Source organism: Peromyscus eremicus, chromosome 8a, assembly GCF_949786415.1.
Source record: "Peromyscus eremicus chromosome 8a, PerEre_H2_v1, whole genome shotgun sequence".
NCBI lineage: Eukaryota > Metazoa > Chordata > Mammalia > Rodentia > Cricetidae > Peromyscus > Peromyscus eremicus.
In genome coordinates, this window is record NC_081423.1 from 103,452,263 (window position 1) to 103,477,203 (window position 24,941).

Below are 24,941 nucleotides of genomic sequence, written 5' to 3' on the forward strand. Positions count from 1 at the left end.
GGTCACACCCACACTACACTAGTCAGGCGCCGCCCGCTATTGCGCGCGGCCTCCTACGGTCCTCGCTACCTGTTCGCGCGCCGGCGCTCGGCTGCACTGCTTCCCTCGGGAACTCTAGGTGGTCCCCTCCGCTGAGGCGCCATTGGGCCAGGCCGCCGCGGACCCAGGAGGGGCACGAGAGCCGCTAAACCCGGGGCAACAGCCGCGACAGCGAACGCGAGGCGGGCTCGGTGTGGGGACCCAGGAGCGACACGCTCGGCCCTCAGCCGACTCGCGGCCAGACGTGAGCAATCGGAGGCCGAGCAAGGGGAGGCGGGGTCTTCTCGGCCCTTGGCGCCGCTCCCCTAGGGCACCTTCGGAGTTCAGCGTTCTCCAGTAGCAGTGCTGAGGCGACAGCGTGGGTGAGTCAAGCCCACAGCCATACGGTGGGCTGGACCAGGATGACCTATCTCCCACAGCCGCCACCCTTTTCCCCTGAAAGCTGCACTGAGAATCCTGTCAGGGGCTTTGAGCTGCAGGACCAGCCTCTTGGACAAGTATTACCTGCCTGCGAGTGGGCGGGTCGGGGTTGGAGTTGAGGGAGGAGTATAGTCCCTAAGGCTAGGACTTTGAGTCCTTTCACAGGACGAGCAGGTGAAATCATGGAACTGGATGCACGACTCATTAGCTCCTTTCCTAAATAATCCTTTGTGGTTTTATAAAAGGTAGAAAACTGTTTCTTTAATTTCCTGGCAGCTTCAATATCATCCAGAAATTAATTTAAATGCAAATTACATTTAGCTCCGATATATGTAGAGCTTACTCCCTTTTCAGATTATTATTATTTGCAGTGCTGAGTGTGGATCCCAGGGCTTCTGGCATAGTGAGCAAGTGCTGTATCATGGAACTAGCATCACTCCCACCACCACCACCCCCATTATCATTGCCTTAATTGTGTTTTCAGTACTAGGAATTGAACCTAAGGTCTTAGCATGCTAGACAAGTGCTGTACCACTAAACTATATCCCCAGGCTTGTTTTACTTATTAATATGGAGACAGGGACTCATTAAGTTGCCGAGGCCAGCCTTGAACTTTCTTTATAGCCCAGGCAAGCCTTAAACTTTCAATCCTCCTTCCTCAGGTGGGGTGGGGTGGGAAAGGTGTTACAGGTGTGTGCCACTGCCATGCTTACAGAGTTTTTTTGTTGCCATAAATCATAATAATCTCCCAAGGAAATAAATGGTTTTCTATTTTGGGGGCAATTCACAAATACTATATTTGAACATGGAAATAAACTTTTTGGTTTATTTTCATATTAGTAAAGTGAGTTTCCTCTTGTTTAGTTGAGCAAAATTGGCTGGTATCAGAACTGAAAAAGAAAGGGGAGGGCTCCCTCTGCTCCCGTTTGTAACTTGAGTTCTCTCCACCAGGAAGAAGTCCGAGACAAAGATCTTCTTATAGGAGTTCACAAAAAAATACCAACATGTCATGTTCTACACCATTTAAGATGAGATTAGTTCATTTGGACCTCAAGGGAGCACCACCAAAGGTTTCATATCTCTCTGAGGTAAGGTCTCCCTTCACCTCTCGATAATCACCTTTTACTCTGTGGAAGTGGGCACTGGTGATACAACTTTGAGGACCATGGATCAGGCAGGGTCATAACAAAGCATAAATGTTTCCTTTTCTCCCAGTTCCTCTCAAAACCAGACAGAACAACCAGGATGGCACACAAAAAAAGAAGAAACCACGATGTAGCTCGAGTTTTCCTGCCTGGCCCACAGTCAGGACAAATCTCTCTCACCTGCCAGTCCCACAGCTGCTCAGACCCGACCAAGTAAACACAGAGACATATTGCTTACAAACTGTATGGCCGTGGCAGGCTTCTTTCTAACTGTTCTTACAGCTTAAATTAATCCATTTCCATTAATCTATACCTTGCCACGTGGCTCGTGGCTTACCGGCATCTTCACATGCTGTTTGTCATCGTGGCGGCTGGCAGTGTCTCCCTGACTCAGCCCTCCACTTCTCAGCTTTATTCTCCCTGTCCCACCTATACTTCCTGCCTGGCCACTGGCCAATCAGTGATTTATTTATTGACCAATCAGCAACACACTTGACATACAGACCATCCCACAGCACCAAGACGTCTTTGTTGGGGCTCAATTGTAACCACCAAAAGAATAAGTTCAAGTCTTAACATTTAGTACCTGTACATATGACCTTACCTGAAAATAGTCTGTGGAGAACTGACCAGTTAAGATGAGGTTATACTGGGTTTCTGTGAGTCCGAATAAGAAAGGTAGATTAAGGGGCTGGAGAGATGGCTCAGTGGTTAAGAACATTGGCTGTTCTTCCAAAGTACCCAGGTTCAATTCCTAGCACCTACTGTCTGTAACTCAAGTTCTAGTGGATCTGATTCCCTCATACAGACGTACACACAGGCCAAATACCAACACACATAAACATTCAATGAATAAATAAATAAGAATTACTTTTTTAAAAAGGTGGATTATGCGTGGGGTATATGTTTTGGGGGAGCACACTGTACACTCGCCCTCGGGGGGATCAGAGGTCAACAACAGATATTTTCCTCTATCACCACATTTTTTCTTGAGACAGGATCTCTCACTGAACCTGGAACTCACCAGCGCTGGGGTTACAGGCACACCCCCCATACCTGGCTTTCACATGAGTGTTGGGGATCTAAACCCAGGCAGAAGAGGAGAAGACACATGAGAAGGACACCCTGTGACAACAGAAGCAGAGGCTGGAATGTGAACAGGAAGGATAGTTAGAACCACCAGAAGCTGGAAGAGGCAGGAAGGACTCTCCCAGGAAGCCTTCAGAGAAAGCATGCCCTGCCAAGTCCTGGATTTGGGACTTCTGGCTTCCAGAACTATCAGAGAAAATTCCTGTTATTTGAAGCTATTTCATTTGTAGTCATTTCTTACAACAATCCTAGAATTCCAACACATTATTCAACATGAACATAGTAGCACTCATCTGTAACCCCAGTACTTGGGAAATAGAGGCAGGAGGTTCAGGAGATCAAGGCCAGCATTGATCCCATAGCAAATTCAAGACCATCCTGAACTACATGAGACATTGTCTCAAAAAAGTGGTAGTGCCAGGCAATGGTGGCACAGGCCTTTAATTCCAACACTAGGGAGGCAGAGACAGGCAGATCTTCGTGAGTTCCAGGCCAGCCTGGTCTACAGAGTGAGTTTCAGGACACCTAGGGCTACACACAAAGAAACCCTGTCTCAAAAAAACAAAAAACAAGCAAACAAAAGAGGTGGTGATGGGGAGCTGGTAAGGTAGCTCAGTAGTAGCAGGTGGTGGTGGTGCACGCCTTTAATCCCAGCACTCAGGAGGTAGAGAACTCCCTGTGAGTTCCAGGCCAGCCTGGTCTACAGAGCAAGATCCAGGACAGCCAGGGCTACACAGAGAAACCCTGTCTCAGAAAACAAAATGCAGAACAAATACCAGGCAGTGATGGCGCACTCCTTTAATCTCTGAGTTTGAGGCTAGCCTGGTCTACAGAACAAGTTTCAGATGGCCAGCAGAACAAGAGATGAGTGAGGTGTTACATGCCTATAGTCAGTATTTGGGATGTGGAAGCAGGAGAGTCAGAAGTTCGAGGTCATCTTCAGCTATATACCAAGTTCAGGGTTAGCCTGGGCTATATGAGGCCCTATCTCAAAAAAAAAAAAAAAAAAAAAAGTGCAGAGCATTGATGAACTTAAGGATTTAGAAGTACTGTCTAGTCATTGAATATATCCAAGTGAGCAAAGTACCTGAGATGTACAGCCTAGTTACAGAGCCCATAAGGGATTAACCCATATGATCCTCACTGAAAAGGACCACATTGTTCCTAAGCCAGAGGAGGTGGCCGTGAAGAAGGAAAAGATGTCCCAAAGAAACTGAAGAGGCAAAAGCATACATTATAGGAATAAATTCTGCATAAGATAAAAACAAATAATAAAAAAAACAATAAATACATAAAAAAGCTGGTTGGTGACTTAGACCAGTCCTAGCACTTAGAAGGTGGAGACAGGAAGGCCAGTTCAAGGTCATCTTTAACTACATAGTAGGTTTTGCTACTTGAGGGCCCGTGTTTTGACACATATACACACCCATCCCACTGAAAAAAGGGAGAAGGAAGAAAAAAGGAAAGCTCTCACTCAGTAATCCTAATGACATGCTAGCTGCAGTAACTCAGGGCAGTACAACCTTGGGAAAATGTCCATGGAGGGTTCTGGCCAGGGCCATCTGAACTCCATCAGATGTGCACCCTCCATTGCCATTTTGGAAATATTCTTGCCCAAAGAAGGAAACATGGCTTTTAAAGACATGATCAATGACATAGCTCAGTGATAAAGTCCCTTGCTACTAAACCTAAGAACCTGAATTTGATCCCTAGGCCCCACAGGTGGAAGGAGAGAACTGATTTCTGCAAGTTATGCTCTGACTGCACACATGGTCTGTTGTGCGTGTGTGCCCACACATGTATATACACATATAAATAAGTGTAATATTTTAAGCCATATGGAGGTGGCACACACCTTTAATCCCATCATCACTCAGGAGGCAGAGCCAGGTGGATCTCTGTGAGTTCGAGGCTAGCTTGGTCTACAGAGCAAGATCCAGGACAGGCACCAAAACTACAAAACCCTGTCTTGGGGAAAAACAAAAAACAAAAAACCACAAGTGTAATTTTTTTTAACTTTTATTTATTTTATATTCATTGGTGTTTAGCCTGCATGTATGTCTCTGTGAGGGTATCAGAAGCCCTGGAACTGGAGTTACAGACAGGATTGAGCTGCCATGTGGGTACTGGGAATTGAACCTGGGTCCTCTGGAAGAGCAGCCAGTGCTCTTAACTGCTGAACCATCTCTCCAACCCTACAAGTGTAATTTTATTTATTTATTTATTTATTTATTTATTTATTTTTTTTTTTTTTGGTTTTTCGAGACAGGGTTTCTCTGTGTAGCTTTGCGCCTTTCCTGGAACTCACTTGGTAGCCCAGGCTGGCCTCGAACTCACAGAGATCCGCCTGCCTCTGCCTCTCGAGTGCTGGGATTAAAGGCGTGCACCACCACCGCCTGGCAAGTGTAATATTTTTAACTTGACTCTAACACTTTGGTAGCTAACTACTAACTGCAGGAAAATGGAAAATAGATATGCTAAGGGACATTTGAGAATGCAATCAGAACCATAATTTTGAGACCCACACAGAACAAGTGTTGATTTTTAGCAAATAAATTTTAGCAAGTGATTTTAGCAAATAAATTTGAAATTAAAAAACAGTGTTTATTATCAGTGAGAGGCTGACACGTGAGGAGGCAAGTGTGGGCCGCATAGCTAGCCCTAGGCCAGCCTAGAATGCAGTATGTTACCCTGTCTCAAAGAACGTTGTATAGCCAGGGAGCAAAGACAGAGCTCTGCAAGTGCCAGGCCAGCCAGAGCTACATAGTGAGACACTGTCTCAAAATCAGCACAGATACTGCTTTAAAAATCTGCTCAAGGGCCGGGCGGTGGTACATGCCTTTAATCCCAGCACTCGAGAGGCAGAGGCACACAGATCTCTGTGAGTTCCAGGACAGCCAAGACTGTTTCACAGAGAAACCCTATCTCAAAAAACGAAAAATCTCAAGGGGCTAGTGAGATGATGGGTCATTGGATAAAGGTACTTCCTACCAGCCTGATGACATGAGTTTGATCCCTGGATCCTTTATAAAGGAAGAAGAGAACCACTTGCCAAATCTCTGATCTTCACATAGGCACTGTGGCTCCCCCAACCCATAAATAAATGTTAAAAAAAAAATTATAGGTTATGGCTTATACTTATAATCTCAGCCCTTATGAGGTAGATCTCTGGCCTTCTCACACATAAACGTATATTAACACATACACAGAAACAAACAGAAAATCTACGTAAAAATGTATAAATCTGGAGGCTGGAGAGATGGCTCAGCGGTTAAGAGCTCTGGCTGCTCTTCAGAGGACCCAGGTTCAGTTCCCAGCACCTGCATGGCAATTCACAACTACCTATAACTCCAGTTCCAGAAGATCTGACACCCTCACACAGACATGCATGTAAGCAAAACACCAATTCACATTAAATAAATAAACAAAATTTTAAAAAATGTATACATCTGACCCAAGCCACAGCTTTTTGAAACAGGAAAATTTGGGAATGAGGAGTATTGAGGGATTATTAATAACTGATTTGGTGGGATAAGGGTTATGGTTATTGTCTTTTAAGTCCTTAACAAATAGTTTGAAATATAAATTGAAGTATTTACAAGTGAAAGAATGTCTGGGATTTGCTTTAAAGTATTCCAGACAGCCGGGCAGTGGTGGTGCAAGCCTTTAATCCCAGCACTCAGGAGTCAGAGGCAGGCAGATCTCTGTGAGTGTGAGGTCAATCTAGTCTACAAAGTAAGTTCAAGGACAGCCAGAGCTGTTACACAGAGAAACCCTGTCTTAAAACAACAACAACAACAACAACAACAACAACAAAGTATTCCAAACAAAGAGAAAAGTAAACATTAGCTTACAATGTATGTTTATACAGCTTAACAATGAGAACCTCTGCTACCATCTAATACATGAAAGCCCAGAGGCTCATGTGTCTGTGAGGGCCTGGCCTCCCTAGTCTCAACCTCTCAAACATCTGTATAACAAGTGGTCTTTCCCAGCCCATAAAACAGAGGTGCCCAGTTCTACACAGATATCAAGAGGCCATGGGAAGCTAACACTGGGGAAATTAGATACCATCACCATCCTTGACTTTATCTCAGTGTGGATAATGGAGTTAGCTTACCTCTCTCAGTGGTCAGACTGCCTCTGTCATTCACACTCACTTAATATCCATTTTGTGAATCATCTACTGCTGATTTTCAGTCCTGATCTGACTTCTTTGATTGAGCATGCTTCAGAACTTTCCTGTACTTTAAGGAAGAAAACATGTTACAAGTCACAGAAACATTTGAACCCTTATTTAGAGATTGATGGCTGTTTTAAATATAGATAGAGGCTTCCTCATTAGTGCCGACTATGTGTGTTGTTTTATTTTTAAATCCCTGTCCTTGATCTCAGACGGGGTGGGGGGTTGGGGGGGTGGGGGGTTGATACATAATTGATTATTCTGTATAGTAGGCATGAACAGGTTCTAAAACTCCTGAAGATAAGGAGATTCCTACCCTTAACATAAAGATAGGGAAGGAAGTGGTGAGAGAATGAGAGGACAAGCTTTGAGACTTTGAACCCTACCTCTGCACGCGCGCGCACACACACGCACACACCCCACCTGCTTTTCCTTCCGAGAAGCTGAACTCATCTCCAGAGCTGAACCTGGCCCTCCCTGCTGCTATGACACACAGGTTCTTGTGCATTAGACCATTCTGGCCTGGCTCCAGGATGACTCTCCCAGATGGCATAAGTCCTCCCTCAGCTGACCCACCAAAATTCATTGTTCTTTGGTAACAGCTATTTCATGGCACATTACATTCCTGTGCTAAATAGATATGTTATTAACTAAGAATTTGTTCAGCAAATATCAAATACACATTCCAGATTGAAAGTTTGTAAGAGAAATATGAGTATCAGTCCGATCCCTCTCCAAAACCTAGTAAGGAAAAAGGTACACACTTTATCTAAGTCCTTCGTTGTTCAGATTGCCACTTTTTTCAACACCCTGTTTCCCTCCAGGTTTTTCCCCTGTTCCATGCACTTGGTGCAAATGGCCTCCTCATTGAGTATGAAGACATGTTTCCCTATGAGGGCCGCCTGAGGCTGCTGAGGGCCAAGCATGCATACAGGTATCAAAGCTAGCAGAGGATGCCAAGTGAACGGCAAGGGCCTCCAAGAAGGAAGGCATATGCAGAACTATGGATGGAATAATTGAAATCTAACATCTTGCATTCCTTTTCTGTCTTTCTAAGTGTATGTGGTTATTTATATAAATTGGTTACAAAATTAAAACAATGTACCCTGGTGTGGTGGCTCACACCTGTAATCCCACAGTTTGGGAGGCTGAGACAAGATGATTGTTGAAAGTTAAAGGTCACTTTGGGCTAAAGAGTGAAATCCCATCTCAGAAACAAAACTGGCAGGGCGGTGGTGGCGTAGCCTTTCATCCCAGCTCTTGGAAGGCAGAGGCAGGCGAATCTCTGAGTTGGAGGCCAGCCTAAACTACAGAATGAATTCCAGGACAGCCAGGGCTACATAGAGAAACTCTGTATAAAAAAACAAACAAGGGGGCTGGTGAGATGGCTCAGAGGTTAAGAGCACTGGCTGTTCTTCCAAAGGTCCTGAGTTCAATTCCCAGCAACCACATGGTGGCTGAAAACCATCTGTAATGAGATCTGGTTCCCTCTTTGGGCCTGCAGGGATACATGCAGGCATAATACTGTATACATAATAAATAAATCTTTAAAGAATAAAAAAAATAAAATAAATTAAAAAAAAAGATTAAAAAAAACAAACAAACAAACCCAAACACTTTATAAACATAAAACATTGGGGCTGGAGAGATAGCTCATGTGTTAAGAGCATTGAATGCTCTTCCAGAGGACCTAGGTTCAGTACCCAGCCTCCACACGGTAGTTTACAGTCACCTATAACTCTAGTTCCAGGGTGTCCAGTACCCTCTTCTGACCTTCTCACACATTAAAAAAAGTGGTAGTGTTATGCAAGCTGGGTGTGGTGACATACATTTAATCCCAGCACTTGGAGGCAGAGGCAGGTGGAGCCCTTTGTGTTCATGACCAGCCCAGTCTACAATCAAGTTCCAGGAGAGCCAGGGCTATTACACAGAGAAACAAAAAAACAAAGAAAAAAGGTAGTATACAGACAAATGCAGGCAAAACACTCAGACAAAAAATATTTTTTTTTTATTTAAGTAAAACACATAGAGGATGGAGAGATGTGTTTGTGTTTAGAAGCACTTACTGTTTTTACAGAAGATCTGGGTTTGGTTCCCAGTACTCATATAGTGGCTTACAACCACTTGTAACTCCAGGGGATCCAATGTTCTCTTCTAACCTCAGGTTCCTGCAAGCACATGGTCTACATACATACACTTAGCATACACACACATGCAGAAATTTTTTAAGTAAAACATGTACATTCAAGGTAATTAGGAAACATTTAAAAGAGAAAATAAACACCTACTCTGACCCTGCAGGGAAGTCATGGGGCAGCTGGGACTGGGCTTCATTTAAGGCCACAATTGGATATTTTTTTCTCGTGTATGTGCATGTGCATGTGCGTTTGCATTCACCATGTGTGTGGGTGCATATGTACAAGTACATGTGGAGGCCTGAAGTTGGCATCCCAAGTCTTTATCACTCTCCACTTTCTTTATTGAAGTAGCATCTTTGGTTGAGTCCAGAATACACCATTTTGGCTAGTCTGGGAAGCCAGCTTGCTCTGGGACCCCTTGTCTGTGCCTTCTGAGCACTGGAATTACAGATGGGCCACTATGCTTACCCAGCATTTACCTGGGGTCTGGGAATCTGAACTCTAATTCTCTTGCTTATGCGACAGGCATTTCCACCACTGAATGATCTCCCCAGCTTCTCACAGTTCGATTTTAAACTTGGAATGCATAAGCAAGTGGGAAAATACTAAGCCTCTCATAGAAATCAAGATTAAAACAACTTTGCAGTGTCATTTTAGCTACTGAATTGGTAAAGCTGGGGTTGTAGCCCAGTGGTCAAGTGCTTGCCTAGCATACACAAGGTATTGGTTTGATCCCAAGCAGAAGGTTGGGGGAGTATAGATGTGGTCATTGCTGATTCTTTAGTTAGGTGTGGTGATAATTTCCTATAATATTAGTCTTGGATGGCTCAGGCAGGAGTATGGGCTGCCATCCTGTTTCAAAAAATCCCAAACAGACTAAAGGCAGCATTCTGTGGTGGTGGGGAGAGGAAGTGCAGCCTCCTGCTGGTGGAGTATGAAGTGACCACCATACTGGAGGGCAGTATGGCTCTGGGCATCACATTTCTCTAGTGCATCTGTATCTGCTGTAGGTTTGCCTGCTCTCTGTGCGCTGCTGCTTTCCAAACAGTGAATATCTGTTTGTCTTTCAAAGTTAAAAAAAAAAAAAAAGAGGAGGACGGGGGTGAAAGGACCCTTTCTTAGGTTAAGGGCTGTACAAAAGCGGCTGAGCGATAAATTTTGCTCTTGGGCCAATCTGCCAACCCCTGTTGTGCAGGATGATTCTATGACCAGTTCATATAAGATGCAAAGGGGTAAGAAAGGACTAGGCTGGACTGACACAAGCCCCTGTGTGCTCTTATCACTCCAGCCACTCTGAAGTTACAGAGATCCTGCACCTGGCCAGACTCAGTGAGCTGGAGGTTGTTCCCTTGGTGCAGACATTTGGACACATGGAGGTGAGTGAGAGGAATGAAAATTGCTGGTATGAGTATAGGGTTCAGAGACTGGGCTTGGGCTCCAGTGTGAGGCAACAAGGCCTGACAGGGCATAGGCAGCAGCAGTGCAATGCTGCCTGAACCCCATTCTCAGAAGCACTGACCTGTAAGCAGCCAGAGAGCACTACTCTTGGTCAGGACAGCTGCGCCAGGAAGGAAGGATGCCTTCCATTTTCTGCTTATGTCTTTTTACCAGTATTCAAAATTATTTCTCATGTAAGACAACTGAGAAGCAAACATGATGTTGATTTAATGGCTTGTAGGATGCAGCTGCATTCACTCCCCTAAAATAAAATTTTAAAAAAAGGACTGGAGGGGCTGGAACTGTTAAGAGCACTGGCTGCTCTTCCAGAGAACCCAAATTTGATTCCCAGCACCCATGACACAGCTCAAAACCACCTGTAACTCCAGCTCCACGGAATCTATGACCTCTTTCTGGCCTCATGGGCACTAGACACATGTGGTACACAGATCCTAACCCTAACAAGCAAAAACCATGTAAGTCAAAAGAAGAAGCTAGAGATATAGCACAGTGGAAAATAAATTACTTAGCTCGTGCAAGGCCTTGAATTAAAGTCTCAACACCAGAGAGAGAGAGAGAAGAGGAGGAGGAGGAAAGGAAGGAAGGAGGAGAAGGAAACGGAAGGGAGAAGGGAAGAAGGCTGCTGAGGAACCAGCTAGAGGGTTTAGAGCCCAGCTCAGGTAGAGTCAGAAGCTACTGCCCTGTGGGCTCTGAAGCTTATCTCACCTGCAGACATCTGGAAGAGACAGGAGTAATCTTTGCAGGCCATCCAGCTGGCCCTCAGGCACACTGTCGAGTTAAGCAACATAAGCTTGGAACTCTTGTCAAGGACACGCAGGGGACCAGGGTCCTTGAGCACCAGCTTCCTTCTGTCCTTGTCTCTCCATAGTTTGTGCTAAAGCATGAAGCATTTGCACATCTCCGTGAAGTGGCTCTCTTCCCCAATACCCTGAACCCTCATGAGGCTGAGTCTCTGGCATTGGTAAAAGATATGATTGACCAGATTCTGGAGCTACATAGGGGTGTCCGGTGGCTCCACATTGGCTGTGATGAGGTGAGTGCCTTTGATCTCAAGGTCTGCAGCCTCTTCTTTTCAAAGCCACCCAGTCTTATGTCAAGGTTTCTCTCTCTCTCTCTCTCTCTCTCTCTCTCTCTCTCTCTCTCTCTTTTGTATTTATTTATTTACTTATTTATTTTATGTGTATGGATATTTTGCCTGCGTGTATGTCTGTGTACTATGTGTGTGCCTGGTGCCCACAGGGGCCAGAAGAGGGTGTCAGGATCACCTGGGACTGGAATTACAGATGGTTGTGAGCCACCTTGTGGGTGCTGGGAATCAAAGCTGGATCCTCTGCAAGAGTTTCCAGTGTAATCTCTCCAGCCCCCTCTGTGTTTTCTTTTGGTTTGGTTTGGTTTAGTTTAATTTAATTAAAAAATTTTTTGAGATGCAGTTTCATTACATTATCCAGGCTGGTTTGATCTTTTGATTCTTCTGCCTCAACCTGCCAAACAATAGAATTATAGGCATGTACCACCATGCCAGACCCTATGGATTCTTTTGAATAGAGAAATAGTCCAAATACTAAAGAATAAAGGCAGGGATTGCCAAGGAGATAGTTCTATTTATGGAACTATTCTAGATGACATCTCTGGAGTGTCACCTGGCATAGGGCAGCCCTGCAGAGCCCAGGTAAGGTACCCTGTATACCAGATATTACAGAGGGATAGGCATCTTTACCTATTCCTCCTCCTGCAGGGACAGAGCCAGTCCCAGCCATGAGCAAATTCATGCCCTTTCAGATGGTTCTAGCCAAAGAAATGCATTTGAGGTGTTGAGAGGAAGAAAGTGTTATGTTTGGATCTTGAAGCACTATTTGGGAAAAGTGTTCCCCTAGTGTGTCTGTGGTATGTCCTCCTACCTAGCCTACCCAGTGGCTAGCCTCTACCTCTCTGCTTATCTGGCTAGATTCCAGATGTGTGGGACAGGACTGGAGAGTCTGAGATAAAGGCCACTGCCTGGGTTTGTAGGCATTCAGCCCTGAGATTTCCATTTTTAAAAGGAGCTGGACATGGTGGGTGACACCTGTAATCCTAGCACTTGGAGGTTAGGGCAAAAGAATTGCCACAAATTTGAGACCACCCTGGGCTACACAATGAGTTCTAGGTCAGCTTGGGCTGTGGTATCTCAAAATAAGGAAATCTGAAAGTAAGGTATGATGATACACACTTGTAACTCAGCAACCTTTACAGCATATGGAATTACAAACCAGCCTAGGCTATATGAAGTCCTGCCTCCAAAAAGAAGAGGATGGGGGACTGGAGTGATGGCTCTGCGGTTACAAGCACGGGCTGCTTTTCCAGAGTCCTGGGTTCAATTAGTCTCCTCTGTACTTTCAGCTACCCCAAGATTCAGGACAATTGTGAACCTGGATGTAAGGGTGGCAACAGATACAATCCCATCCTGTTTCTTCCTCCTAGGTCTACTACTTGGGCGAGGGGGAGACCTCAAAACAGTGGCTACAGCAGGAACAGAACAGCCACGCAAAATTGTGTTTGTCCCACATGCAGGCAGTAGCCAGCCATGTGCTGGCACAGCACCCTGGCACAACACCCTTGGTGTGGGATGACATGCTACGAGACATCCCCCAGGAACAGCTAAAAGGTTGGCAGGGCCTGTATGGATGGGGGCTTACATGTGGCTGCCCAGGACCTCAAGTTCCAGAAGCTTAATGTGTGCTCCAGTGAAAATGTTGGGTTTAACCCTTCCTTTCAAGTCACTGTACAGCCTTGTAGGAATGTGGGCCAGAAATTGGTGTGGCTGCTGGCAGGCCCAGAGAGGCCATGGGAGTGTCCAGTGCTTCTGATAGCTTTAGCCCCGTGTGCACTCTGTGGTCAGCCTTATAGATGTCAAGGCCAAAAGTTCACACTGTCCCAAAGCTTAGAGATGAAAGCTGAAGAGTACCTTCCCCAGCCTGGGAGATAGCACTTAAACATATCACCTAGCTCCACTGAACCCTGAGTTTAATGCAGAGATCCAGGGCCAGCTGTACCTATACTCTGTGAGACTAGTGTATGTTTTACATTATGAATTAGAATCAGCTCCTATTAAAGATGTGTTCCAGTTCCCTGAGGCTGCAAAGCCAGCAGCTTGGAGAAGAGCTTAGGAGTCCTTCCTCACTAAAGCAGGTAGCTACAAATATCATTTGTAGCTCTGGTGTTTATAGCCAAAAGCCTAGCACAGCTGCAAACTATACTTAAAACCCATTAGACTTGAGAAAACGGTTTATGTTCCCACTTTAACATTAAATGAATGTGCCAGAGGTAAACATGGTGGCACATGACTATAATCTCAGTACTTAGGAGGATGAGGCAGGAGGATTAGAGTTCAAGGCCAGCCTGGGCAGCAAAGTGAGACCCTTATATAAAACAAATGTGTCTAAGGAGCAAGGGTGTGACCTGAGTGGTCGGTCCCACACTCATTGCCTTGCTCTGTTGACAGCATCTGGGGTGCCTCAACTGGTGGAGCCTGTGCTCTGGGACTATGGAGCTGACCTGGATGTCCACAGCAAAAGTCAGTATAGGTTGCTCATGCTACATTCCTCATGGTGCATGTGCCTGCATGATTGTTTCCCAGTCCTCCATGACCCTGTAACCTGAACTGTATTCCTGTTGGGAATACAGGCACCTCATTAGCTTGGCTGACCAGCATGGAACAGAAAAGCCATGCAAAGCCTCCTGTCCTGGCATAGGATCCCCTGCTGGCTCCAGATCATCCCAGGTTCTTTCCAGCTCTTCCTGAAGTATTTATCCCTATGAGTGATATGGGAATGGTTGGAGTCTTCCTCTCTGCTAGGACAGTTGTGGCTCTCAGCTGCTCTGGTTAGGCTGTGTATCCAGGGCTTCTCTGTGAGAGCTGCTCATCTGCTTGTTTTCTTGCCTAGTCTTCCTCATGGGAAAGTACCAGGAGTGTGGCTTCCAGAGGCTGTGGGCTGCCAGTGCCTTCAAGGGGGCCACAGGGGCTAATCAGGCCCTGCCCCCTGTTGAGCACCATATTAGAAACCATGAGCAATGGCTACAGGTGGCAGTCAGTGGTCCAGTGGATACTCTGCAAGGAATCATCCTGACTGGCTGGCAGAGGTAAGCTCTCAGGCTGGGTGTGGGGAGTGGGGAACAGTTCCCATTACCCATGATGGCAACCTGTCTAGTGTTAGCCTTGCCCCTTCCTAAATCATGCACTTCATGCCTTTGTGGCTGCCTCATTAACTCTACTGAGGAGACACTGGAGTGCTCAGAACCACAAGCATGCAGCCCTCTAGTCTCTGTAGTCCGCATAGTCCATGAGTGATACCATATGTCTCGTGTAGCAGGGCATGAAGATTAGTCCTGGTTCTTTTAAGATGTCACACCCTTTGAAAAATAGAATGAACCCAGTCTTTGGTTCTGGCTAAGTCCTAGCATGAGGTTCCAACCTTTGAGCTGGACCAGTTGAAGCTGGCAACTCCACTAGGAAGAGCTGGAAAGGTGTCCCTCTGGGGCCTTCACAGGTTCCAAAATGTGACTACACAGCAGGGTTCTTAGCCAAGTGAGGTTGTCTAGTATGGTTATGGAGCTCATGGCTTCAGTACATGTCCACTGGTTGGCTTCAGAGATGATTCTAGATGGCTCATGAAGACTTATTAAGCATTTGCCATTCCAGTAGAGAGCATCGAGGTGTGGGTTAAACCAAGACTCACATAGAGTGAAGCCTTTTCTATGCCTTGCATGGTGACTAGTGACTCACAGAGGTAAAGGAAAACTGATGGTGGTGGTGTAATCACTGGCCCCTGGTTCTTCCATTAGCCTTCATCTGCCACACTCAGGAACATCTCTCTATACCCTTACAGCTGAAGAAACTGAGACCAGGCCAGGAGGCTTCTGCCCAGCACTGGAGGGATCAGATGCCCACCCTAAACTGTTGACCTCCTGGGGCCTTAGGGGAAAGCATGAGGTGGATAGATAGTATGCAGGCTACAGAAAAGACCTCCAAGAAGCAGACCAGTACTAGAAAAGGGATAATAAAGGCTCTATAGACACTCCACCTTGAGTGTACACTGTGAAGTGGACCCAGGTGCTTAGAGCCTGTTTCCCCTATACAGGCTCCTCCCTAGGGGCATCATAACAAATCTAATGCAAAATCCCATGACATGAAACCCATTTTAAAAACCCTGAGTCAGGTACTGGGATACATCAGGCTGCCCACAGTGGTTCTCAGCTTAGGAACCCCTCGAAACTGGAGTACCCCAGATCAGGGCATCATCATCATGCTGAGATGAATGAGGGCTGTGGAGCTGAATACTCTTCTTCTGGACATAGGTATGACCACTTCTCTGTGCTGTGTGAGCTGCTCCCTGTGGGAATCCCATCCCTGGCTGCCTGTCTACAGTTACTTGTACATGGTATGTTCCAGCCAACAATTTTAGGTCTGCTACCTACCCCTAGCCAGACAGGAAGAAAGGAGGCCAAGTGCTGGTTTCCCTTGATCATTGACCTGATCTGTCTGGATTATAGTCCTTTACAGGGGAAGAAGACTCATGTTTCTAGTTTGTCCACTTGCTTGTCAGGTTCAGGATTGCCCATATCTAGATCCTCAGCCTGAGCCTCGGGTGGATTGGGAAGTTAGAATGGACATGCCCCCCAGAGTCAGAGACCCTACACAAGAAATTAATGCCTCAGATGCAGATGCAGGTTCTCTTTGCTGCCCAAGTATCCTGTGAGTTGTGAGGCAGACTGCAGAACTAGATGCTTCCACTGCTGCAGGAGCCCCTTATCCCAGTGCTCCTACACCCAGATGACCTATAGGGACAACTGACTGCAGAAGAGAGGCATGGGCACTGCTCAGAGCATGTGTAGGCAGTGGGGCCTTGATGAAATAAACCATGCCCATTTAAACTATAAGACTATATAGGAATTTACAATGCTCAAAGGATGTCCACATGGAAAGAAGGGCCCCCAAAAAAACATTTAACAGCCGGGCGGTGGTGGCGCACGCCTTTAATCCCAGCACTCGGGAGGCAGAGCCAGGTGGATCTCTGTGAGTTCGAGGCCAGCCTGGACTACCAAGTGAGTTCCAGGAAAGGCACAAAGCTACACAGAGAAACTCTGTCTCGAAAAACCAAAACCAAAAACAAACAAACAAACAAAAAAAACATTTAACAGCTGTGGAGTAGAGCAAGGATGTAGAGGTGGTCTTATTTTAGTTTCTGGCAGTTGTTCATTGTAAACTGTCTAGAATGTGCAGAAAGACAAATAATAAGCACACCAATACTGAAGAGACATTGGTGTTAGTGGTGTTGGCTTTAGCTCTTCCTGTTTTTGAGAAGTGATTGTACTGGGACCTAGGCCTCCCAACACAGAGCTAGGAACTGTCTGTCAATGGCTTCCTGTGACAGCCTTTTGTCCTGACCTGGAGGTGTGTCTGCCCTGGTCTCCCACAACCCAGCAGTTTGTTCCAGGTGCTGTAGAGTACTCTGCCCATGATAGAGCCTGGACACGTGCACATGGACATCCATGTACTGATGCTACCTACAATACCATTCTTATTTCCACTCCCTGATCTTTAACAAATATCTTTCACATGCTCAATAAAAAGCAGCCAGCTAGCCTGCCTGGGGTTCCCCCTTGAGATGCTGTGCCTTTTGCCCATAGCACCCAAAGGTCAGGAGGCCTCTCTGACCACTTCTGCCTGTGGATGGTTTCAGGAGGCTTTGCTGAGGATGTTAAGCTGAGAGTGGAACACTTCCTTGGGGTTTCAAGCCTGGAAATAATGGATACTATGAGGTAATCCCATCCTACCTGACATTCCCCCACCCCTCCCTTCTCTGGGGAGCACTGTTCTCAGTGTGACTCTCTGGCAGTGAGGGAGCTGGTTCCTTCCCTGGCAGTGACATCCATGCCCTCGTCACACAAATTAGTCTTCACCTGCGCAGCTCTGTGGATACACTTCTGGAAAGGAACAGGTAAGCGACCCCATATCTCTCCTGGCATTGTTACAAAGGTTTTCTAGAAAGACTTCTAAAAATTTCTATCAGATTCTTAAGTTTCCCCCACAGTTAACGCCTAGCCACTACTGGCCCACTAACACTGTCTGGATTTGCTCCAGGTATGTCACTGGCTGGTTCAGCCCCTACCATCGCAGGCGGAAGCTTATTCACCCAGTTATGATCCAGCACATACAGCCAGAGGCACTCAGGTAGCCACCATCATCTCATCCTCCCAAGTGTTCAGCCTCTGAAACACCCTGTCCCTTTATGAACACACACAGTAGCAATGATATGGTTATCAGTGTTAAGGCAAGACAAGTGCTCCAGGTACTGCAGCTGTAGATCTTGGATCAGTTGATAGGCCACTGTTCAATAACACTGCTCCTAATATTAGCAAGCAGCTAAGTGCTTCCTGGCCTGAGACAGATCATCAACCATATGTTCAGCCTGACCCAAGGCTCATCTTTGGAATCAGGCTACCTAGAGTCCATGTTGGCCCTTTAACTCCCTGGTGCAACCTAGCTGAGTGCCCTTGTTGCTGGAGCCCCAGGCAGCCTGTGTCCTCCCCTGGTTCAGGACTCTAAGCTGGGCTAATAAGAATACACTTGCACTGAGTGCAACATGCTGCCAACAGCATGACCCTCATGCCAGATAGTGGTTTTTGATTGTTAAAATGTGACCAATCATTCATTTATTTCATTCCAATGGTAAACTGAGGCATGGAACAGTACTGACTCTAGGGGCTGAGGACATGAGTTTAGCTATGTAAACTTGAGCCTTAACAGGAATTCTCATCAAGTCAAGCTCATGGCTGCTGTTGCCCTCAGCCTTCTGAGCAGGTGGAGCAACCTTGTGCAGCAGTTGGAGGTGGCCCTGCAGCTGGCCTTCTACCCGGACACCATAGAGGAGTGGCTAGAGGAGAATGTGCTCCCAAGTATGCAGCGACTGCAGGGTCTACTGCAGGACCTGGGGGAGGCTGCCCCACTGCCACCCCCCACCAGCTCAGGCTGGGACACAGGTCAGAACCCCTAAAGGGCTGGGGCTCTGTTTATCAGCCTGGACAACACCAAGATTCCTGCCTCAGTGCCCAGCCAATGTGGGGCCTGGACACATGTGCAGATAGGCTCCCAAACTGTATAAACAGTAACCTTGGGCAAAGCTGAAAACAGAAAAAGGCACATGGAGACTCATTTGCAATCTGCATGTAGAGCTTTTTAATTATGAAATAAAAAATCAAACAAACAGTAGAAGCAGAAGTCCCACTAACAGAAAATTGGATCAGCGTTTTACCACCACCCTGGCTTATAGAGGGCTTCATTCCTTTACCGAGGAATGAGTCCCAACACTGGGAAACATAGGAAGGGGATATGACAGCACCCAAGAAACAGAATCCTCCTCCCTTGTCTAAAGTACCTTAAGAGTCTGTAGGCAACAAGCCAAAAGCCAACAGCTATTATTTCACACTTTTCATTTGTGGAAAAAAAAATTCTCTAACTTGACCATTTAAAAAGCTCACTTTGGCATGTTCAAGGGACCATGTTCCCCAAGTCAGAACTGGTAGTAGTCACTTCAAAGAAAATCTGTTAAGGGTTCTGGCCTAACTATTCCTGCTCAGCCCAAGTACAGTGGCCTCAGGGCTGCCTTGACTTCTTTGTCTATATAACTCCTCAGTTTCCCAGTTCTCCCTGGCCAGGCATGAGTACACAACTTTTGAGGGGGGCTGTGTGTAGACCAGAGGTCCACAGCTTTCAGGCCTAGAAGCCAAGCTAGGAATTTAGTGGACACTGTACTTTTGAGAGACTTGAGTCCACTCAGAAAAAGACTAGAAGAACAGAAAAGAACCATCAGTGGCTGGTACCAACTTCTGTTAGAAGAGGCAGTGGCCCAGACTGGCCTTGAACTTTCTTCCTGCCCCACTTCTTAAGGCTGAGATTTATAGGGGTGTGTATCACATGCCTATCTTCTTCAGGTCTTTTCAAGGCTTGAGAGGCTAAGACCCAATTTCTGTAAAGGAGCTCCCAGGTCTTAAAGGCTACAGGATGCCAGAAGAGGTGGCCTTTCCTCCACTAGCAGCTTCTTCCCAGATTGGGTTGGGAGAGCCTTCCCTTCCTAACAACTATGCTGCAACACTGCTGGGATCTCAGACAAGTGGTCTAGGCAGGAACAGGGCAGTCAGCAGCACTCTGGTTTCTCTGAGAGTTCTGCAGCCCGGCAGCACCCAGGCATCCAGCATTCAGAGCTGCCCTCGGGGAAGCCCCTGACCACCAAAATGTCTATCTTGAGAAGGGATGGTCAAGGAGAGGAGACATCAGGATTTATAGCAACAAGTCCAAACCACTATGCACACAGAAAGAGTGGGTCCTCCTTACATGCATGTGGGTGTCTCACTATGAAGTGGAGTCTTGACTGCAATAGCCTGGGGTGGCAAGACCTCTTGAAGGCAGGCACTAGGCCTATGCTGAAGAAAGACTGGCATCTTATACCTCAGATGCCCTTGGGTGAGCTTATCCAAACCAGGCTGTGCTGCCTAAGCCAGAGCTGCAGTCTAACTGGAGAAAGCGCTGATTTCTGAGATCCTGCCCTCCTCTGGATAGCACCAACCTCCTGCATCTGGGTTGTGGAAGATATCCAGCCCATGGTTCTGCAAAGCATAGAAGCATAAACAAGCAAAAGGCAGGTGGTCCACACAAGAACTGCCCAAGGACCCATAGGCAGGTGCCCAAGATCTGCCTGCACCTTCATAATTGGCAAGTCAGTTGGAGACATGTCAGAAATGGGTGACATTTACCAGCAGTCATTCCACAATGTCAGCTCTGGTCACCCAGGCCATCAGCTTCACTGTCGCTGCTTTGTGACCGTTCTGAGGGGCTCTCCAGGCGGTGCAGGTCCAAGAAGCTAGTGATGAGTTTGGCAATGGCTTCCACATCACTAGGCCAGAATCAAGAAAGTAGGTCACCATGGCAAAGGTAACACACCACAAAAGACCCACACTGTCTCATCTCCTACCATATATCTACAAGAACCCCAGGGGTCCCAAATGGGCCCAGTATCTCTGGCCTCAGCCCTACTCTTAACAGACCTCAACCTTGTTCTGTTGCCTCCCCTACAGATACCCATGGCAAAGCTACTCCTAAGTACATCCATCCTTCCTGCAGCCCCATATTCCTATCTACAGACATTCAGCTTCTCCCCTGCTGAATGAGAAACCCAAAAGGATAGCCCAGTCTTGCTCTATACCACCCTTACCTGCGTCGGCCCATGACTGCACTCTGAGTAAGGGGATGGGAGAAGCCTGTTGCAAACCGGAGCACCACGGTGTAACCCTTCCCAAAGTAACGGACCTTTTCTTCCTCCACATTCACATCCTGGATGTCTTTCAACAGGACCACCACTGGGGACAGAAGGGTTTGCAGATGAACAGTCATCCCTATGCTCTCACCCTATGCTGTAGGACAGCCTGTTTCAGGATGCCCAGCTCTGCTGAACAGTAGAAGTGGCATTAGTGACAAACATAATTGCTATTCCACATTCTGGACTGTGGCTCCAGAATAACTTCTGGATAAGAATACCCCCCAGGGGACTCATCACTCCTGCAGTTTTAGGCAGAAAGAAGCTGGCTGGCCTGAGCAATCTTACAGCAGGGATCACTAAGCCCAAGCTGCCATCTTCAAGCTACCTTTTTTGCCTAATTTTACCTAAGGCTGGAAAACTTATCTGGTTCCAGTAGAGTAGCCCTGCTATTTCCTTGCACAGGAAAACCATTGCTAACTAATGTATGGCTGATACTGCTTTCCCAAGAGCCACTAGGAAACCTATGAGATCATTCCACTGTCAGTGACACGGGGCTAACCCGGTGGCTTGCTGCCTGTGGGGATTGGTTCTCAGGTGTGTCAGGGCTCCCAACAAGCAGCCTGGGGTAGTTCAGCCAGTGCACTAATGCACATCCCCACAAACCTGCTCTGGTCTTCATTGGCTGTATACTACCACATTTGAATGCTACATTTGGATATATACTGCCAGCACTCCATACAAGTTAAAGGCCTGAAGTCCTTGGGGCCTAACTCCTTATGTTAAAAGCCTACTGAAGATCCTGTGGGATGCACACGCAGTTACTTGCATGTTTGTAATGCACAATGCCTGGGCTGAATTCAGAGAGAAGAGACCTGTGAGAACCTTCTGTTACTTCACAGTTAGGCTTGCTTACAGGCCCAAAAGTTCAAGGGTTAGGGACTTCCTCTGACCATCCTCTCGCTGCATGGCTAACACAGCTGATAGGAATCAGATATAGGACTTGGGTCTGTGAAAGGCAAAGTGGTTCCTGAAGAACAGGATGACTCCCTGCTAGTCTACCTGACAGAGTGACTGACTCCTACTACCCTCACCAACCTCAGAGAGCTAATGAGGAGCTTCCATCCTTCCTGATAGGCTGAAACCTGGGATGAGATATCTGCCTGGATCCCACCCTGCAAGCCACGATATGTCTGGGGGACCCTCATTCCTTGAGTAGGTGACCCATCCAGACCTCCCCAAGCCTTTACCCACATCTTACCTTGGTCATGGCCTGCTCTGAGAAGAGTCAGCAGCTTCTTGTAGAGGCTGAATGTTTTTAAGATGACCTTCCCAGTGCTCTTGTTGAAAATGGCTTCCTGCAAACCAATGTATGCTAACCACACAACTCCAGGAAGAGGGCCAAGCTATGCTGAGACATCATCCCCCCCCCACTCACACTGGCACAAATACTCAAGATGCCCAGTGGAAAACCAACCCCCAAAGACTCCAGGGCTCTCTTCCAGAACCAACTTCTGTGTCTGACCTCTTGTACTTCTGTGGGCAAGGAGCACAGGAGAGAGAGCAGATGGAGTAGGTTCCCTTTCCTCTTTGCATGAGAACAAGACCAGGCTGGCTATCTAACTCAGTGGTAGAACACTTACCCAGCAGGTATGAGGCCTAAAGTTCATCCCTCTGTACTGGGTAAATGAAAGGACAAAAGGACAGGTTGGCAATGAGGCCATTAAGCAAAAAGCAGAAGCCTGGGCCAGGCAGCTTCAAGGGTTCTAAGAGGGCCAAAGCTAAGGGTAGGGGACTTCCCCAAAGGCTGACTTTTCCCAGGCTCCGGTTCTGCTGATTCCTTTCAACTATTTTAGGCCTACAGTAAGGTCCTAGTTGGTCAGAGGAAGCCCCAACCCTTGAACTTCAGGACCTGGGAGCTGGTCCAATTGTGAGTTAGCAGAATGTTCTCACAGGTCCCTGCCCTATGCAGCCAGTCCAGCCAAGGGACAATGCAGACTTGTACAACCCCAGGAAAAAAAGAACTTCTGTGAGTTGAGTGTGGTGCTTTATGCCTATCAGAAGGCTGAAGCAGTAAGTTTACTTTTGAGTTTGAGGCAAGCCTGCAAAAAAACAACACACAACACAGAACCTGGTGAAAAGCTATGAGTAGCTTCTACAAGAGTCTAGGGCTGACTCCAGGTAACCAGTGCCTCTGGACTGGGACAGATGCTTCCAAATGGGAAGGGTGCTACTGTACCATCTTACCTCCCAGTCCTCCAAGTTCTGTACAGCCACAAACAGGCAGCCTGTGACATAGAAGAGCTTCCAGCCTAGACTATCTGCAAGCAGACACAGTATATCAGCCCATTAGCTAAAGAAGCCAAGGTGATGTGTCCATATGAGGGTCCCACCAGCCCAGCCTTTCCTTCCTTCAGCTCAGGTTAGAGGCGTAGTCAACTGTGCTTCTGTACCTGCCTGGGTCACTGGTGACATGTGTTTCCCAAACTCTGCCTAAGTCCACCTAAGAGATAGGTAGATCTATATAGCCTTGTCATGGAGGGTGGGACACATGATTCCTTCCTATAGCAAGGCAGCAAGCAAATAAATGCTAAAGAACTTCTTTCCAAGAGTATTTTATAACAGGAAGAAATTTAAGATGCAAGACATTGGCTGCGGTCATCTCTCACAAGGCAAGGCAGAGGCCACCCTAAAGGCCACACACACCAGGACTGCTCACAGGTGACTGTTTTGTTCATTTCCAAGTACAAGGAAATTGAAGGGGATAGCATACTTTACCTCCACTGTAATAGGCAGCAGCCAGGCCAGTGGATAATATTCCTGTAAAGAGAGGGATTATCTTGTTAAGTAGCTAAGGGGAGTCCCACTTCTTCGTAGTGCTATAGCCCTAGCAAGCAGGCCTGTCTCATGGCAGGACATGTTCAGGGGCAGCAAGTAGAGGCTACATAGTGCAGGGTTGGTGACACAGCCAAGAAGTTTGTTTAAAAATAAGGGACAAGGGAATTGGAAAGATAGCTTATTAGTTAAGAATATATACTACTTTTGCAGAGGACCCCAGTTCAGTTCTCAGCACTGTTGTGGGATATTTTATCACACCATGTGAGGGTGTGTCACTGTGATTGGTTTAATAAAGAGCTGAATATCCAATAGCTATGCAGTAGAGAGTAGCTAGGCAGGACTTCTGGGCAGCAAAAGGAAATCGGGATGAATCTCGGTACTCAGATGTCAGCAACAGTGCTAGTCAGATATACAGAATGGACGAGAGGTAAAAAAGCCACGTGGCAGAACATAGATTAATAGAAGCAGGTTATAAAAGCAAGTTGGAGACAAGCCTAAGCTAAAGGCCAAACTTTCATAATAAGTTTCCATTTCGTTATTTATGAGCTGGCGGCCCAAAGAAAAGTCCATCAAACATTTGGTTCCTATACTCATGTCAGGCCATTCAAACCTCATGTAACTTCAGCTCTAGGGAGCTAATGCTCTTTTGGACTCCATGGGCACCTATATGCACCTGCATAGACCCATACATAGATACACATACACATATAATTAAAAAATAAAAATAAATAAAAAACAGGATATGATATCCATGTCATTCACCAGACTTGTCTGCAACTAAATGAAAAATGCAAATGACCCAGATTTAAGTATTTCCTACATGTGATGAGGAATGAAGACAAGACTACATAGAGAATTATAACACAACACAGAGCATAACATACAGAACGTCATGAGGACCTTCACAAATCATAAGGACAGACTACAGAGACGCTGCTGCTAAGTCACAGCCAGTGCCTCACCTCAGACTCTGTACAGCCTAGCCAACACAAGTGCAGCTGTCCCTGAGATGCAAGAGACTTCTGATAGGCAGTGATGGGGGAGAAGTCCAGGAGGCTAAGTGCACTTACGAAGGGGAAGGAGACAGGGAAGAGGAGAAATGTGAACCTGTGATCACCTGTCACATGGAAGAAACACTAGTGACCTCAAGAAAGCAGATAGGCTGAGAATGCATATCAGTGTTAAGAGAGGTTGCCCAGTATGCAAGAGGACCCTGCATATCATCTGAAAGAAAAGGCACACTAAGATTAATAAAACATGCTTATCAAGTTCTTGTATTGAGGGACCTCTAATAGAATACAAAGAAACTGTTTGCATCACTTTTAAGATTTAAGATGGTAAAATT

The 24,941-nt window shown here is 46.5% G+C and overlaps 3 protein-coding genes across 10 annotated transcripts in view; 1 reads left to right on the top strand and 2 right to left on the bottom strand.

The window, feature by feature from the left end:
- Window positions 1–473, bottom strand: part of Ogfod3 (2-oxoglutarate and iron dependent oxygenase domain containing 3) — a 42,574-nt gene extending 42,101 nt beyond the window's left edge. Inside the window, exon 1 of one of the 2 annotated variants that reach the window (XM_059272332.1) lies at window positions 70–473. In XM_059272332.1, the coding sequence (XP_059128315.1) occupies window positions 70–143 (74 nt within the window). In that variant the 5' untranslated portion in view covers window positions 144–473. The remainder of the gene's footprint in view (window positions 1–69) is intronic. The other variant, XM_059272333.1, reaches the window with a different exon arrangement.
- On the top strand, window positions 1–24,059 carry Hexd (hexosaminidase D). 3 transcript variants are annotated; one of them, XM_059272329.1, is made up of 13 exons: window positions 1–401; window positions 1,411–1,547; window positions 7,701–7,810; window positions 10,303–10,390; window positions 11,341–11,505; window positions 12,930–13,113; window positions 13,951–14,022; window positions 14,393–14,588; window positions 15,804–15,886; window positions 17,189–17,267; window positions 17,345–17,446; window positions 17,590–17,679; window positions 18,298–24,059. In XM_059272329.1, the coding sequence occupies exons 2-13, from the start codon at window positions 1,464–1,466 to the stop codon at window positions 18,500–18,502; spliced, it is 1,458 nt and encodes a 485-aa protein (XP_059128312.1). In that variant the 5' UTR covers window positions 1–401; window positions 1,411–1,463; the 3' UTR covers window positions 18,503–24,059. The 3 variants fall into 3 exon arrangements, with proteins under 3 accessions (XP_059128312.1, XP_059128313.1, XP_059128314.1); XM_059272330.1 differs by having other exon boundaries at window positions 1,415–1,547; XM_059272331.1 differs by having other exon boundaries at window positions 17,590–18,413.
- LOC131918059 (cytochrome b-245 chaperone 1) overlaps window positions 18,661–24,941 on the bottom strand; it is a 19,659-nt gene continuing 13,378 nt past the window's right edge. For 4 of the 5 annotated variants that reach the window (XM_059272337.1, XM_059272334.1, XM_059272336.1 and 1 more), the window contains 5 exons: window positions 23,537–23,578; window positions 23,006–23,079; window positions 22,020–22,116; window positions 20,717–20,861; window positions 18,661–20,398 (listed from right to left, as the gene is read on the bottom strand). In XM_059272337.1, the coding sequence (XP_059128320.1) occupies window positions 20,278–20,398; window positions 20,717–20,861; window positions 22,020–22,116; window positions 23,006–23,079; window positions 23,537–23,578 (479 nt within the window). In that variant the 3' untranslated portion in view covers window positions 18,661–20,277. The remainder of the gene's footprint in view (window positions 20,399–20,716; window positions 20,862–22,019; window positions 22,117–23,005; window positions 23,080–23,536; window positions 23,579–24,941) is intronic. The other variant, XM_059272338.1, reaches the window with a different exon arrangement.